General features: G+C 38.3%; 3 protein-coding genes across 4 annotated transcripts; all 3 read right to left on the bottom strand.

Moving 5' to 3' along the window:
• Positions 1-77: 77 nt before the first annotated feature.
• LOC132958935 (uncharacterized) lies at positions 78-9,090 on the bottom strand. Its single transcript, XM_061032012.1, has 3 exons — positions 8,919-9,090; positions 6,602-7,666; positions 78-2,013 (listed from the first exon to the last, which is right to left on the bottom strand). The coding sequence occupies exons 1-3, from the start codon at positions 8,923-8,925 to the stop codon at positions 1,034-1,036; spliced, it is 2,052 nt and encodes a 683-aa protein (XP_060887995.1). The 5' UTR covers positions 8,926-9,090; the 3' UTR covers positions 78-1,033.
• A 685-nt stretch (positions 9,091-9,775) lies between these two features.
• LOC132958661 (GTPase IMAP family member 7-like) lies at positions 9,776-12,222 on the bottom strand. The gene is made up of 2 exons (XM_061031631.1): positions 11,833-12,222; positions 9,776-11,220 (listed from the first exon to the last, which is right to left on the bottom strand). Exons 1-2 carry the CDS (start codon positions 11,837-11,839, stop codon positions 10,367-10,369), a joined length of 861 nt encoding a protein of 286 aa, XP_060887614.1. The 5' UTR covers positions 11,840-12,222; the 3' UTR covers positions 9,776-10,366.
• A 775-nt stretch (positions 12,223-12,997) lies between these two features.
• On the bottom strand, positions 12,998-15,765 carry LOC132958302 (GTPase IMAP family member 7-like). 2 transcript variants are annotated; one of them, XM_061031038.1, is made up of 3 exons: positions 15,443-15,765; positions 13,831-14,964; positions 12,998-13,789 (listed from the first exon to the last, which is right to left on the bottom strand). In XM_061031038.1, exons 1-3 carry the CDS (start codon positions 15,447-15,449, stop codon positions 13,776-13,778), a joined length of 1,155 nt encoding a protein of 384 aa, XP_060887021.1. In that variant the 5' UTR covers positions 15,450-15,765; the 3' UTR covers positions 12,998-13,775. The 2 variants fall into 2 exon arrangements, with proteins under 2 accessions (XP_060887021.1, XP_060887022.1); XM_061031039.1 differs by having other exon boundaries at positions 12,998-14,964.
• Between the last annotated feature and the right edge of the window lie 268 nt (positions 15,766-16,033).

Here is a 16,033-nt window from a genome sequence, read left to right as displayed (position 1 = left end):
CTAATCGTAAATGACATTTTAAACAAGGATTTTCTGTAATAGGAGAACAACAAAACAGAGCAAACATTTTAGTGCATTGTTCTTTAATTGTCATTTAACTTAAAGCACAAGCGGTAGCAAAACTAAAAAGGTCATGAAACAACATAAAAACACCTTTCAGGAGTAAACTTGAAAAAGAAGCATCATCGTCACAAAATCATGCTAAATGTCCTTTATACTTCCTAGATTGGAATAAAGTTGTATAAACTGGAAATATTAGGAAAGACTTCAAATCCACGACAGCATGGCCCAACAAAGGACAGACTAAAGAAAAACTTGTGAAGTACCCTTTGAATCAATCATAACTACACACAATACAATAAAACAGGGTTGGAAATTAGCACCCGTCCCCCGACAAATACGGGTGTTTTTTTTTTTTTTTGCAGTGACAGGTGAATTTGCTCAACCTTCCCGTAATGGTGGCGGGTAAATAAAAGTAGACCTAACATCTCTAAGACTCTCCTTAAAAATGAAACATATTTGTGTTTATGAGCGAGACAAAGAGCATGTCAGTATTTTCTGTAACAGTTGAATAATGTTCCTTCATTACATAGCGTGTTACTTTGAGCCTTCATTTGATTATATACGTCGTTACAGAATATAGTGGCAGGTAAAAAAAAAAAAAAAAAAAAATGAGTGACTGGTAGATTATTTTTTTTAAATCCACCAGTAAAAAGTTCATTTCCAACCCTGATATAAAAACAGAAAAAAGAGAACCATCCTCCTCTCAAAGTTATGAAAAGTGTTTGATGAAGTGTTGTAGAGAAACATTTCGGATTTATCTACAGGAATTTTTCCAATTTGAACGCCATATCTACATCAAGAATCCTTTAATTAATGGTAATTATTGACTCTGGTAGAACATTGATATATAAACAAAAACCTTCATTAAGTATAATTAAAAGTCGATTGTGTTCCTGTACTGTCCCATTTGTTCTTTATTTTGTTCTTAAACTTGTTGATCTCCTGCCTCACTGTCCTCATTGCCAATTCTTCATTTGTTGTTTTTATCACCCTGTATCCCAAACTGCTTCCATATCCCATCCGCTGTCATCTGCACGGCTTCCCCTGGACTCTGTGCCCCTTCAGTTGCATTGTATCCTTTCAAAGCGCCCTTTAGTATCCCGTCCAGAGCGGTGGAGGCAGCTGCTGCTTTTCCTCCTCCCGTTGTTAGAGTCATCGTCACACCAAGCACAACTTCCAGTAATACCCCTGTTGCAATACCCGCTGATTTGATCAATAACCACTTATAGATACAAAATTTGGCCTTGTTTTTAGCCTCTTCCTGTGACACGTTTCCTGGTTCCTGTCTAATGCGCTCCTCCTCTTTCTGTATCAGACTCTCGATGTATTGTTGCTTGTCATTGGTGTAATATCTTCCTTTGTTTGCCTCAATCATCTTGTCAAGTGTTTTCAGAAGCTCTGCAACCTGGAACTGGTTGCTTCTGTAGCTGTCTTCTTCATCAGCCTTCCAGTATTTGCTGTCAACGACGTGGCACCGGCCCCCGCACTTCTTCACCAGATCACTCAGTTTTTGATTCTGTCCGGCGTACTCCTCGATTTTCATTCCCTCGGGGAGCTGGTCGCCGTGAGTGAAGACGACGACGGCATATTCAAGAGCATCTTCAGAGAAACTGTGGCATATTTTTGTGATCACAGCCTGCTCCTGCTCGGTGAACTTCTCCACTTTCAGCACAATGAGAAAAGCATGGGGCCCGGGAGCGCACTCTGTGATACACCTCACTATCTCAGGCTTCATATCCTCCTCAGACCGTCCTGTATCAAAGAAACCTGGAGTGTCGATCAACGTGATGTTTCTTCCACTGATAGATTTGGTTTTTGAATGACAAAGACTTGTGTCAGAAAGGGGAGTATGGTTTATCTTGAACACATCCTCTCGCAGTATGGTGTTAGCCAGGCTGCTTTTCCCTGCTCCAGATTTTCCCAGCAAGACAATCCTCTTTGAAGTCGGCACTGGAAGAGACAAATGAATCTGTGTCAGCTGTACACAGCTAGAAGGATCTTAAGCTACGAAATGATAGTTATAAAAGTGACTTTGATCCTTGACTATTACAGCTTGTCTACCTGTCTTTCATACTTTGTTCCATGTACATTTATCTGTGTTTCAATTAGGGCTGTCATCGTTAACTAGTTATTCCCGATTAATTTAATTATTAAATTATTAATGCAATTATTTTTTTAAATGATGTGCTATGTCGTCCCTTTAGGTGCACCTTGTATAGGCCGCAGTTTCTCCCTGTAGTCACAGTGATGGAAAAGAACAGCACTGCCACATCTTTGAACTTCACATTTCTATTTAAAAAAAACTCCCAGACAGCTCATTGTCATGTCAAAGGTTTAAAATCCACCTGATGACATCAAACATTTCACTTTGTTACAGTTCCTTTGAGCTGCTTTCATTTAGTTTGTGATCCGAAACAAGTTCCTTTTTCCATGTCGTGACCTCTGATCTACTAGAAGGTCCTTAGTTTATTTCAAAATAAAAGCAGGATTGAATTCAGACAGCAAGTAAAGTACTCTCATCTTAAGACAGTACAAAATTCTAAATAAAAGCCTGACCATTTTAATTTTTAAATGTCAAACAATGGAATTTCAAACATGTTGTCGTGAGAAGGGGGAGTAAGTAATACAACACGAAAAGGAGTAAAAAGAGTTTTACACAATATCTGATTTTATATTCTGGGTAAAACGCCAGGTTTAAATGGAAGGATAATATAGTCTCTTTTCATAACACAGACCCCATTCACTCTGTTCAGCACACAGTCCAAGGTGCATTGAGAGCAACCACCCTTCACAATTTCTGCTGGAATTGTCTAGTTATGATCTATTATTGCCTTGCTGAGATTACACAATTTGGCCACAAGAGGGCAGTGATTATATGTAAAGGTGAATTAAAACTGGAAAGAGCCGTGTTGGTTTACTCACTCAGCTTCTTGTCAAATCTCACATTTCATTTTCAGTATTAAAACATGTTATTAATATTTGGCTTTTATTGATGTTTTAATACATGTATATCTGAGCTGCAGCACGTTAATTATCATAATGTTGTCCTGGTGTAATTACATCATTTTGCCACAAGAGGGTGGTGATTATATGTAAAGGCAAGTTATAATTGGAAAGAGCCGTGTTGGTTTACTCATTCAGCTGCTTGTCATATGTAGTTTGGCCACGAGGTGGCAGTATTTCACCACAACCTTTTTTTTTCTAATTTGATATCGTTACATTTTCTAAAATATTACATTTTTAATTTTAGATATATTAACAACAGTTAACAGTTGTCCTGGTGTAATTACATCATTTTGCCACAAGAGGGCAGTGATTATATAAAGGCAAATTAACAGAAAAAGCCATGTTGCTTTACTCACTCAGCTGCTCAACAGACAGAAATAGTTAATTGATTCTTTGCAAAGATCTTCAATACAAAACAGGTTTAAAAACGAATTAAACTGCCTCAAAAAGTAAATTTCCATTGACTCACTGCAACACTAAAATGCTACTTACAAAATGCATGCATAACCATTATTATTTAATAATGAAAAATGGGGCTTTTTTTCCATTCCACTCTGATATTTCTAATCTCATAATGAGGTGACACTACCTTTTCTGCATAAAACACCTGGAAACTTCCTCCACGTCTTCATTGATAAGAAACAAACTCTACTCACCGTCCATGTTGACACCAGGGCTGCTTGATGTCCTCGCTGCAAGCTTTTCCTCCTGTTCTCAAGTTGTGGTTTGACTGTTCTTTCATTTTCTACCGGTTTGACTTGTTGATGAGCCAAACCTGGACAACAGAATGTGTCACCTGTTCATGTTTTATGTAACAACAAGCCTTGTACAAGACGCATCCATATTCAAAAATGATATTGGCACGATTACAGTTTTATTTTTCATGGTAACTTCAGTTCAAGTTTGGAAATAAAACAGTCAGGTAAATAAATAATCAGTCAAATAAAAAATCATAACTGCAAAGATAAAGAAATATATCAAAACTACACTGTACGGAGAGACTTTTGATAGGAAGTTTTTAAAACAGACCAAGAGGAACATCGACCCAGAATAAGATTTGTGGGTGAATAATGGGATGAATCAATAAATGAAAATTCGCTATATGAGTGAAAGAAGATTACTTAGACAGAAAACATATGCACTCTTTAAATCCCATAATGACCAAGAAGGAGTGAGAAAATGAAAAATGAAGCCAATGAGGAAGCGCAAAATCCTGCAGTTCACTGAAACCCTTTTCACACGTACGGAAATCTCCTGAAAAACTCCGGAGAGTTGGCTACCCGGACGTTCTTTTCAAAGACGCCACTGAAGTGCTGTATAAAATAAAACAGGAGCTTTATGGGAAATAATTGTGCATGACTTCAATGAATAGAAAATAATTTGATTTTTTTCTGTTTTTTTGAAGACATTTTTATAATCTGATTGATTTGCAAGGAGGGTGAGTGCTGCATATCTCTGTGGCTGTACAGGGTGGTGTCTTTGTCTCCCACGGTACAGACTGAAAGAATGTGTTTTTGGTTTATTTATAAGATGGTTACAGTTTCCACTCGAGAATAATAGGTTGTATAAGCAGACTGACATAAAGGTGAGGTTGCTAATGCGAACTCCACCCAAACAAAACACCAAGCAAGATTTGTCTAGGTCTGTCTTTTCTTCCCGTTGACCTTCCTATATCACAAACAAACAATATGTGTTTATTAATACATCCTATATCTATACTGTTTTACCCATTCGGGGTCAAGGGGGGACTTGAGCTGATCCCATGCATGCTCGCGGAGAACATACAAACTCCACATAGAAATGCTCCTGTCGGATGAGGATTTGAACCAGGAACCTTCTCGCTGTGAGGCAACAGTGCTAACCGTTGCACCACCGTGCAGCCCTTTTTTAATAATAATCAACGTTTTTAATTTTGTATCATTTCTTTTAATTTTGTATCAATAGTGCAGTGACTTTTTAAACTGTTGACAATCAAAAGCAGTGGTTAGACGGTGATTGCAGCTGCAGTGGCCTTTATGCTGCACATTATCATTCCTCTTATGGGCAGAGTATTTTGCCTCCGGTGATTCAGAACAAGTTGAAAGGAAATTATTTTTGGTCTTTTGTTTTTTCTGGCAGCATCTACTCCCAGCTTCTGGGAACCAGGTGCACCGGTAAACAGAAAGTAAAGGCTTAGTGTTTAAAGGAAAGCCTGGCTCATTTCTTGTAAATGATGACAGAGCTCTAAATGTACATCGCGTTTTTCTGTGAAGTTCAAATATTCAGATTGCAAAATGTTACTTTGTAGTGTGAAGAAACGTCGGTTGTTCAAATAATTTCCCCTATTATTTTGGTAGAAGAGCAGCCTCAGTAGTTAATTGGTTAATTTGTTAGTTGGTACTTTTTTTGGCTTTATTAACAGATAGGACAGTGTACGAGGTCAGAGGTCAGAGGTCAGATTTGAGCCCTAGCTGCCTGCTATGTCCTCCGTACTGTATGTCGGGTGCACCCACTAACCACTATGCCACAAGAACACCCCCCACCCCCCACCCCTGTCAGTAATCCAGATGAGAAGCCACATACAACTTTGTTTTAGGCCATCTCTCATGAAGGTTCAGTTTTCATTAACCCTTTGTGGCATTTAAAACCAGTCAGACATTTAGCTACAAAAAATGTATTTTCATCTCCAGATAAAGGTCAGTCATTTTCAGCTCTGTGATGTTTTTTATCAGGTGTGTAACAGGAATAGATAGGGCTTTAGTTGGTATTTACAGCAGGGCAGCTGTGTGTTATTTGTTGTAGCTTTTGGTATTTCAGTGAAACTTATTGTCCGTAAGAAAATGTGTATCATCAACTTCTTTTACAGTGAATTTGAACAGAAACAACTGAAATGACATGTGACCAATCAGCAGCTTTATTGTTGCATTGTACGTGTAAAAATGCAAAATATACTGTTAAAAATACAAGAAAGTAAGTAATCACCCTTTAAGGTTACAACATGGATTAGGTACAACATTTCCATAAAAATGAGAGAGATAAAAAACAAGTAAAGATAAGAACTGAGGCTAACATATTCTGACTTTGTGTGTGTAGCTTAAGCTCTAATATTGCTGCAACCAAGTTATCTCATTGTAAGCCGCTGAACGTCCACCATTTTTTCAATTGTCAAGCCAAATGATGTTGACAGGGTTTCCATCTGTGAAAATTGGTTATGAATAAACAGTCAGAAGAATAAAATGCAGATTTCATTAGTTTAATCCTGGAACCCATTGGCTTTCATATGACAAAGACTTAATTTATATTACAAGCAAAAAAATCCAAGCTAACAATCTTGTCCTACGTGTCAGTTGCCACTTTGACTGAATTCTTGCGTCTCAAGTTGCTAGAGGGACTGTAAACCATAACCAGCACATAGAAAGTAGTCTTAACTCTGATGTCTTTTATTGCTTATTTAAATAACTCCTGGCTGTACTAAGCCCCCCACAAAAAAATTGTCCACCGCTTCCAGAAGCTACCAATGTCAATGTCATCTTAAAGTCCATCAGTGTTTATTAAAATAAACACCAAGGATCATGAGTTCCTTCAAACAAAGCATACCATGTGTCGATGAAATCTTCCCATATTGGTGTAATCTCCACAACGGGTTGAATGACATCTTCGACTGCCTCTGCTATGACGCTGGCTTCTGGAGTCACATCTGGAACAACATTTACCATCTCTTCTACGACTGTTGCTATAGGTGTTGCTATTATTCCTGTAACTGCTTCCGTCGTCCCCATCCCAACTTTTAAATTGATGAACGCAGCCGAGACAGCAGCAAGTATTCCTGCAATGACCGCGAAACCCACTAAACCTCTGATCCACGTTTTTGGTGTTTTTTCTGTCATGATCGTAAAGACGTTGCTTTTCGCCTGCCTCCTGATCTCTTCCTGTGAGATGCTTCCCGATGACTTTTTGATGCGCGCTTCCTCTTTCTGTATTGCTTTCTCTACTTCCTGTAGCATTTCATTGGTGTAGAAGTCTCCGTTGTTCTCCCTCACTATCTCATCTATGGTGTTGAGCAGTTCTGCCACCTGGAACTGGTTACTTCTGTAGTCGTCGTCTTCGTTGGCCTTCCAGTATTTATTGTCAACGACGTGGCACCGGCCTCCGCACTTCTTGACCAGATCACTCAGACCTTCACTTTGATCGACGTACTCTTCGATTTTCATTCCTTCAGGGAGCTGGTCACCGTGAGTGAAGACAACTGCAGCATATTTGAGAGCGTCCTCAGAGAAAACGTCACATATTTTAGCAATGACGGCCCCTTCGTGCTCGGTGAACTTCTCCACTTTCAGCACAATGAGAAAAGCATGGGGCCCAGGAGCGCACTCTGTGATACACCTCACCATCTCAGGCTTATTTTCTTCCTCAGACCTTTCAGCATCGAAGAAACCAGGAGTGTCGATCAGATTGATGCTTCTACCATTGACAGATTTGGTTTCAGCTTGAGAGCAATTATTTGTCAAGCCATTGAGGTGATTTATTTGGAATATGGCCTCTCCAAATATGGTGTTAGCCAGGCTGCTCTTTCCAACTCCCGTTTTTCCAACGAGGACGATCCTCTTTGTAGCTGGCACTGTAAGAGAATAAAAATTCTGTTTCAGTCCCCACACATTGGTTCTTGAAGGGTTTTCCCTATTGGTTTATTGTGCTGGAGATTTAAACACAAGGTACAATTAGGTTGAATTAAGTAAATCATATAGGTGTGGTGGGTTCATGGTTTTACTGAAGTAGATAGATCTGAGACACAGATCACAGACAGAATTGTTTTAAAGTTTATTTTTGTGTTGATAGAAAGTTAGACGGATGTTTCTTAGAGACCTATCTTTTTAGTCTAGCTTTTAACTGAATCTCATTTCATAACATTTTTAACCTCCTGTGTTTCCTCATTAAGAATTAATGTTAGCGTTTCCTCAGTCCGTCAGTACCTGTTTTTATCGAGTTATTTTACCTTAGTTTTTGGATCGAGGGGTAGCGGTGGGGGTCATGTTGTTGCTGTTTGATTCATATTGATATAAAAGCACTTTGTGATACATTATTGTATGAAAAGTGCTATTCAAATAAAGTTTGATTGATTGATTGATTGATTTCTAATAATAAAACAAAACATGGAATACCATATACTGTATACCCCATATATGATACAGACCAAACTTGAGGTAATTATACAATTCCAGTTCGCCTCTAGGTGGGGGCAGGGTACAGATGATGACCAAGCATCACTCATCTGACTTCCAAACACCTTGAAGACCCTACAGCCTATGCTCATTTATTGTTTATTGATTTAAGTTAATACTTTGCAGCCATGATTCGGACCGGAGCAAATGAACCATAGGTGTAAAACGGACTCAAATCCATTTCCATTTATGAGCTAAAAAATGCAAGACCGTCAGAGATTGACTGTGACTCTTGTCAGGCCCACTTTTGGAGTGTCTTAACTCATTTTATTAGTTTATAGACTTCATCTTAATTTATACAACTGTGAGTGAGGTCCAAGGAATGTCAATTGGACAAAGGGCACTCTGTAAGTTATCACCTACCGCAGAGTGCCTAGTTGAAACAAGAAATGATCAATTTGCCGCTCATGGTCCTGTTTGCTTAATAAGTCATGCAGTTGCATCCATAGATTTCCTTTTTTCATGACAGTAAAAAATTCAATATATGAACAATATTTCAAGCCCATTGTCACAAGAATGTTTGATGTGTGTCAGAGCCCAAAACTTTTTTCAGAGCTTCAAAAACATACAAATACAATAAATAAAAAAAATACAATAATTTATACTTTATAGGGCTCAGAAGCTGAAATACAACAATAAAACTTTCCTTACCGTCCATGCTGTCAAATGCTGAAATCTTTGCAGACAAATTAGTTGGCTCTAGCGACACGTCTCTACTCTGAGTTCTCCTGCTCTGACTCACTTCTTGCTCGCTATGACTTGTCTGACTTGTTTACCGGCTGATGGAATAATCAAGACACATTACGCTTGTTCATATCCCAAAAATCAAAATTGTGTACCTCAAATAGCTACAAATATAGAACCAATCGTTAGCTGAAAGATCTTTTCCAGTTAAGTGTTTCTGACAAAAACATGGCAATGACACAATAATGAAATATAGTCGACAGGGGTTAATATTTAAACATCTACATTGTGACTTCATCTTGTACGAGGATGTACCAAAAAATTTGTGCATGTATTGCTTTTCTTAAAGACATAGACATGCGTTAATATGTTGGCAAAAGGACGAGTTTCAGAGTGCTTTAATCAGTCTTGCAGTCTGAGCGTTTCCTTGTCCTAAGCTTTTCTGTGTGATAATCAGAACTGTACACAGTGAGTATGGATATACCAGCCGTAAGGTTTTTTTGTTTCTGTATTCCTTTGTCTCCATTCTTGTTCTGTGTTTCCGGATCTGAAACAGTGACTCACTCAGGTCCGACAGCAGAGGTGAGGCTTACAGGTGAAGACAAGAAGCCAAAATAAGTAACAGGTATGATTCCATGTAAAGCAGAAAACAAACAGGGTGTAGCAAGAAAGCCACAAACATTTATGGCATGTATAGTAACTACAATGAAGTTTTGTGATATTTGGTGTACAGACTAAATGCTTAATTCTGTCACACTTTTATATTTAACAGCTGTCGATGATGTGCTTTGTCTCTGTGCATATCCTGTCAGCACCTGTGTGTCCAATCAGATTTTGTTGCACTTACTGATGTCGTTTCCTCCTCTCCAGATCCTTACTTGTGTTTTACTTACTCTCTGATGTTTGTCGCTTTGGATACGAACCTCTGCTAAATGAATTGTATTCAATGCACCCACTGCTGAAACAAAAGACTCTAGTAAACACTTGATGGATTTCCTGATTTATTGTTGCATATGTTTGAACAAAGAAAAATCCACCATGAAAGATCCAGAATCAAAAGTTTTTTTTCAGCACACATGTGCTCATCATGGATATCAAAAACATTTCCTCTCCTAAATAATAACAATAACCATCCATATCCCTTCTTAAAAAAAAGTACAAATATAAAAAAGTTGTTGCTAAAATACACTTCCACTTTTTACATTTCATTTTAGTCAAGGTTAACATGCTTAGATCAGACATCCTGACACTCTTTTAAGGTGAGACATTTCTTCAAATAAACGTTCAAAAAAACTAAATATAATGCCGTGATCAGACAAAATGTATTAAAATATACACATAAATGTACAATTTGGATATTTTCTTTATGGTAGTTAGAAACATTACATGTTCAGGGAGTGAACTCGCCCAAAAACTCAAAATTGACCAGTGCATAAAAAATTGATGTTTTTGCCTGCCGTATCTTGCCTTAATTTTATTGTTCCACCAAGAAAGGCTCCCAACAGTGCTCCTGTTGTAACACCTGCAAATTTAAACATGTGCTTTGCCAACACTTCGGTTTTAGCCATGTATATGATCTCCTCAGTTGACTTGTTTGCAGATGATCGTCTGATGTTCTCTTGTTCTTGTTGTTTGTCACTTTCCGCTGCTTGTAGCATCTCAGTGGTAAAACAGCCTCCTTTGTTCTCTTCAATAAGTTTATCTATTGTTTTGAGAAGCTCTTCCACCTGGAACTGGTTGGTCCTGTATTCATCCTGCTCTTTGGTCTTCCAGTATCTATTGTCAACGACGTGGCACCGGCCTCCACACTTCTTCACCAGGTCCCTCAGATATTCACATTGTTCGACGAACTCCTCGATCTTCATTTCCTCAGGGAGCTGGTCGCCATGAGAAAAGAGAACTATGGCAAATTTTAAAGCTTCCTCTGAGAAATACTTTTGCATCTCTTCAACGACTTCCTGTTCGTGCTTGGTGAATTTCTCCACTTTAAGCAGGATGAGAAAAACATGAGGCCCAGGAGCGCACTCTATGATACACCTGAGTATTTCAGGCTTCATCTCCTCCTGAGCTCTCTCTGTGTCGAAGAACCCAGGAGTGTCGATCCACATAATGCGTCTGCCATTGACACATTTGTTTTCTGCTTGGCATTCTGTCGTACCGGACTTGGCTGAACTGTCTGTCTTGAACACAGTCTCTCCAAAAATGGTGTTAGCCAGGCTGCTCTTCCCAGCTCCAGTTTTTCCCAAGACAACTACTCTTTTTGTCGATTCTGAAAGACAATAATGACTTTGTCTCAGTGATATTGATGTCAAAAATTTTATTTTACAACTCTTTACAAAAGAAGACCCAACATGAAAATTCCATGCGCAATCATGGCAAAAACTGTGCTGCAGTGTTAAGGACAGATATCCTTTTAACAGGCAGAAACCTTGAAAAGATAAAACCTGCATCCTTGGTCATTCATATGCACATTATTGTGAGGTTGCTGTTTATACTTATAAATACAAGTACTTTAAATTGATGTTAACACAGCTCTATTTGAAAGGTATATTATACTACATTACACAAGATGGTTTTAAATATCTTATTAACTTAGTCTGTGTGAGAATTACTGTCACTGTTACAATAGTTTACAAGATGGACTGGTATGCATGCTGGCACATAAAGGTAAGGGTGAAACATAAGAATTTATAGAAAAACTACATGTAAAGTAGCCAAACTTAGTTAAGTTATTATGGCTTTAACAATAAGTGCTCTGTTACCTAAATGCACAACAATATACTCACAATCAGCTACTTTGCAAAATAACCTGTTATTCCAAGTGACTCACTAAAATAATTGCATTTGTATTTATAATTGGGAATAAGTAACCATAACTTACCATCCATTCTTGAGAAAATGTAGACAAGTCAAGGGTTTAGAGAATGACTCTGATCTCAAGGATGTGACAGCGTGTCTTCCTCTGTCTGGCTCCAGTTTCCTCCACCTGGTTTTTCCACCTGTCTGACGTGGTTCTGGGCAGCAGGCTAATGAGCACATCACACAGTACACTTCTATTTTTATCAGCGTGCGTATGAACAACCAGTTCTGTTGCATGTCAGGGAGCTCCACTATTCAGTTATTATAGAAAAGTCAAACACAAGTTATATAGTGTCGGGTCAGAAAGCATCAAGAAAAAATTAAAGCAAAACTAACCTTTTTTCTGCCACTCATGCACTTGTGAATATCCCATACCTTACATTAAAGCTTACTCATTGAGATTCTGGTCCTTTACATACCAAGTATGCTTCCTTATACATCTGGTGTTTCCACGGCAAAGATAAACATGTCCCGTTAAAAATATAAAGTGACAGAATTCTCTGGCTTTGATTGCTCTTGGAAATATTTATGTTAATGTAAGTGCCCAACAAAAATACATTTATAACAGGTTTTATAAATTTAAATTAATTTAGATATTTTCCCAAACATTCTAATAAAAATCAATATGTAACTATGATACCTAGTGTTTAATATGGGTAGTGTAGTCAAAATTCAAACATTGTAGAGAACTCATTAGAAACATGCAGAGGCTTTTTAGGCCGGGTACAATCAGTTATATTTGAAGCAGATCATTTGCCTGTTATCATCACTGCAACTTGGTTTGCCTGGAAATCCGAGGTGCGAGGGGCAAAATGGCCTCCTGTGGTGCCTTAAAACCACCTACTTCTCTGGTCCAAACAAATCCAGAGCATTCAGGAGCAGAATCTAAAGTTAGAAGGAGGACATACTGGCTGCTGCATTGTTGTCAGAGAAGCCAGCACTTCAACATAGCATGTTTCCTTAATGTCTGATCATATAGTAAGGTCACTTTATCGTTTACTTCAGTAGATATCTGACATATTTGACCTTTAACACTGTTGATTTGTTTGTTTTTGAAAAGTTCACCCTTTTTATACTTTGTCCGAAGTATACTGGAGTACTTTTCTTCTCCCATATATTACAAGAATCCACATTTTTCCAGAGTGTTTTTCCAGAGTTTCTATAGAAAAAAGGACTTACAAAAGAAATGAGTGTTGATATTTTTATTGCTATGTTTGATATATATGTTCAGAATACAAAGGATTGAGAGGGTTCAATGAAAATCATTCTGTTCACGTCAATAATAATGACATCTATCAGCCCATATTTCTTATCTAACATTAATCTACTTCAGTAGAAAACACAAGAAAACATTTAGACATTAAACAGCAACTCTGAAACTGGAGATTTAAGGTTAAATGGACATCTATTACACAACAATTTTCAAAATAAAGACTTCTGTCAATCAATCAATCAACAGCCCAGTAAGTTCATTACAAAAGTCAATGTATTATGTTACTTTATTCCTCTGATTTTGAGGACATTGTGCATTCTTATGAAGAAATTTGTACTTAGATCCTAGTACGAACATTTTAAGAAGATTCTGGGATTCATTGCATTTCATGTAAAACTACATTTGTATAATATTAGTCCATAGGGTTTACAATATTTAATTTTAATCCCACTGCTGAATCAAACAGTTTGCTGCTGACCTCCTGCAGTAGTACCTCCACTTCTAACTGCTAAAGTTTATTCTGCGTTAGGAGTCCCAGGCATCTCCACAACCTTGTTTTTTTTTGCTACCAGCAGGTGTTTCTGTGACTCGCCCTGCACTCATGCTGTTTTATGGGCATTAGTGGGCGGTTACCTATGCTAATTAGGAACAACAAGCACACGCTTTCAACTTACAGACACAAGGAGATAAGCACAGCAGCAAATAATTTGGTCATTTAAGAACAGGTTGGTTAATCTGACGGAGAGTGAATTTTAGATTAGTTCTACAAGAAGATTACATTTTTTCTCTTTCTTTGACTCATCTACATCTCATCTATTGTTTTTAAGATATCTTCGGCAAGTTCTGTGACTGCATCTGCTGCCTTCTCTGCTGCTTCCTGCGGTGTTTCTGCTTCCTCAGCTGCAAGATATCCTGTCATACCTCCTGCCACACCTCCTGCCACACCTACCACTGCAGCAGTCACTGCTAAAGCCTTGAATGCTGCTGATGGGATTGTTAATGCTGCTTTTCCAGCTGCTGCTCCTGCTGCTACAAGTGTTTCAACTTCTCCTTCTGCTGATTTGTCTCCTCCTGCTAACTTTGAAATTCCTAAACATGAATGTGTCTCTTCTTTAAGAACTTTCAATATTTTAAGAACTGATTTGATCATTATTTTCACACCAAAGTAAGCTCCTAACACTACACCTGTTGCTGTACCTGCCATTAGAATCAAAAGATTCTCAAAGACGTTACGCTTAGCCTTCTCTCTGATCTCTTCCTCTGACATGTTTTCTGATGACTTTCTAATGCGTTCTATCTCGTCTTGTTTTATGCTCTCCATTTCTTGAAGCATCTCATTGGTGTAGTAGCCATCCTTGTTGTCCTTTATCGTCTTCTCCACTGTCTTAAGTATCTCCTCCACCTGGAACTGGTTGCTCCTGTATTCATTCTTTGGCTTTTCTTTCCAATATTTGTTGTCGATGACATGGCAGCGGCCTCCACACTTCTTCACCAGATCACTCAGATTCTGATCCTTGCGGACAAAATCTTTAATTGTCTGTCCTTCTTGGAGCTGATCACCATGAGTAAAGACAACTGTTGCAAATTTGAAAGCTTCTTCAGAAAAGTATTCTTTTATTTTGGTTATGACTTCCTGTTCGTGCTTTGTGAATTTGTCCACTTTAAACACAATGAGAAAAGCATGAGGCCCAGGGGCGCTCTCAACAATACACCTCAGTATCTCAGGCTTCAGATCATCTTCTGACATGTCGGTGTCGAAGAAACCAGGAGTGTCGATCAAAGTGAGGCTCTTTCCATCAACACATTTGGTTGCTGCTTTGCATTCACTTGTTTCAGATTTGGAAGTATGGTTGATTTTGCACATGTCCTCTCCAAATATGGTGTTCACCAGGCTGCTTTTCCCAGATCCAGTTTTTCCCAAGATAACAAGTCTCATTGAGCCTGAAAGGGAACAATGTCACATCATTAATATGAATTATACTACATTTCTCAGGAGCTTGGTGGTACAGTTGCTGATTTTTTTGCTCACTCGAATCAACAATTATTTCCAGTCACAAATGTTAATTGTCATAAAAAAACTATGTGGCCTATAACTCAAGATGAGCTCTCAAAGTCATTTTTAGTTGTGATCAACTTAGCTAAAGGTGAAGTCAAGTTTCTGAGTCAACTCACTATAATCCAAGTTGAACTACAACTTCTTGATCTCAGATTAAATTTGTTGTTCAAGTTCCCATTTTCAATGGCAGTATATAAACGTAGACGAGTGATTGCTAAACGAGGATGATAAAACACTATAAACATTACACATGCTAACCACCATCATTTTATGGATAAGTGTGCATCTCCACACTGTAAGTTGGTCATTTTAGATCAGAGTGAACAGTTTCAATACATTTTAAAAGAGTTGATCGTAGCTTACCGTCCATGTTGTTGAAAGAGATGTCAGTGATGAGTGAAAACTGTTTAGCGCTGAAAGTCCACCCACCTGTTTCGTCTTTTCTCTGGTGATCAGACTCCTGTGCTTGCACGCAAAATGTCTTCTATTGTCTGCTAACTGATTTAATCGCTGTCTCGCGCCCATTTCTTTTCCTTATAAGGTTATAAGAGAGTAAAAAATGCATGTTTGAATTCTTTTTCATGGCTGCATAACGAAAGCTGATAAACCTGTCATGACACACCACACCCTTTGAATGATAACATGCTTTGAAATCAAATGTGGGTTGAACTGAACACTTTCTTTGCTCAAACTACTGTAATGAAAAAAAAAACCCATTATGCATTATGCACTTCCCGCGAGTACTGCCGAGGTGCCCTTGAGCAAGGCACCGAACCCCAAACTGCTCTGGTGCGCTCTCTGCCTAGTAGCTTATAGCAGCCCCACTCTGACATCTCTCCACCAATGCATGTCCACAGGATCCTGTTTGTGCATGTGTGTGATTCGGTAATTGAACAGTTGCTGATGTTTGTATCATATAGCTTTTTAGTAGCTTAAGGGCCTGTGTCCGCTAAA

The sequence above is a fragment of the Labrus mixtus genome, chromosome 23 (assembly GCF_963584025.1).
Source record: "Labrus mixtus chromosome 23, fLabMix1.1, whole genome shotgun sequence".
NCBI classification, from domain to species: Eukaryota; Metazoa; Chordata; class Actinopteri; order Labriformes; family Labridae; genus Labrus; species Labrus mixtus.
The sequence above is the reverse complement of the archived record's forward strand: the minus strand, read 5'-3'. Positions and strand labels throughout refer to the sequence as shown.

Excerpts from the sequence above, each read along its gene's own strand:
- LOC132958935 (XM_061032012.1), bottom strand. Across the intron at positions 2,014-6,601 it reads TGATCCTTGGTGTTTATTTT|TGCCGACTTCAAAGAGGATT; the intron begins AATAAACACTGA and ends TGTCTCTTCCAG.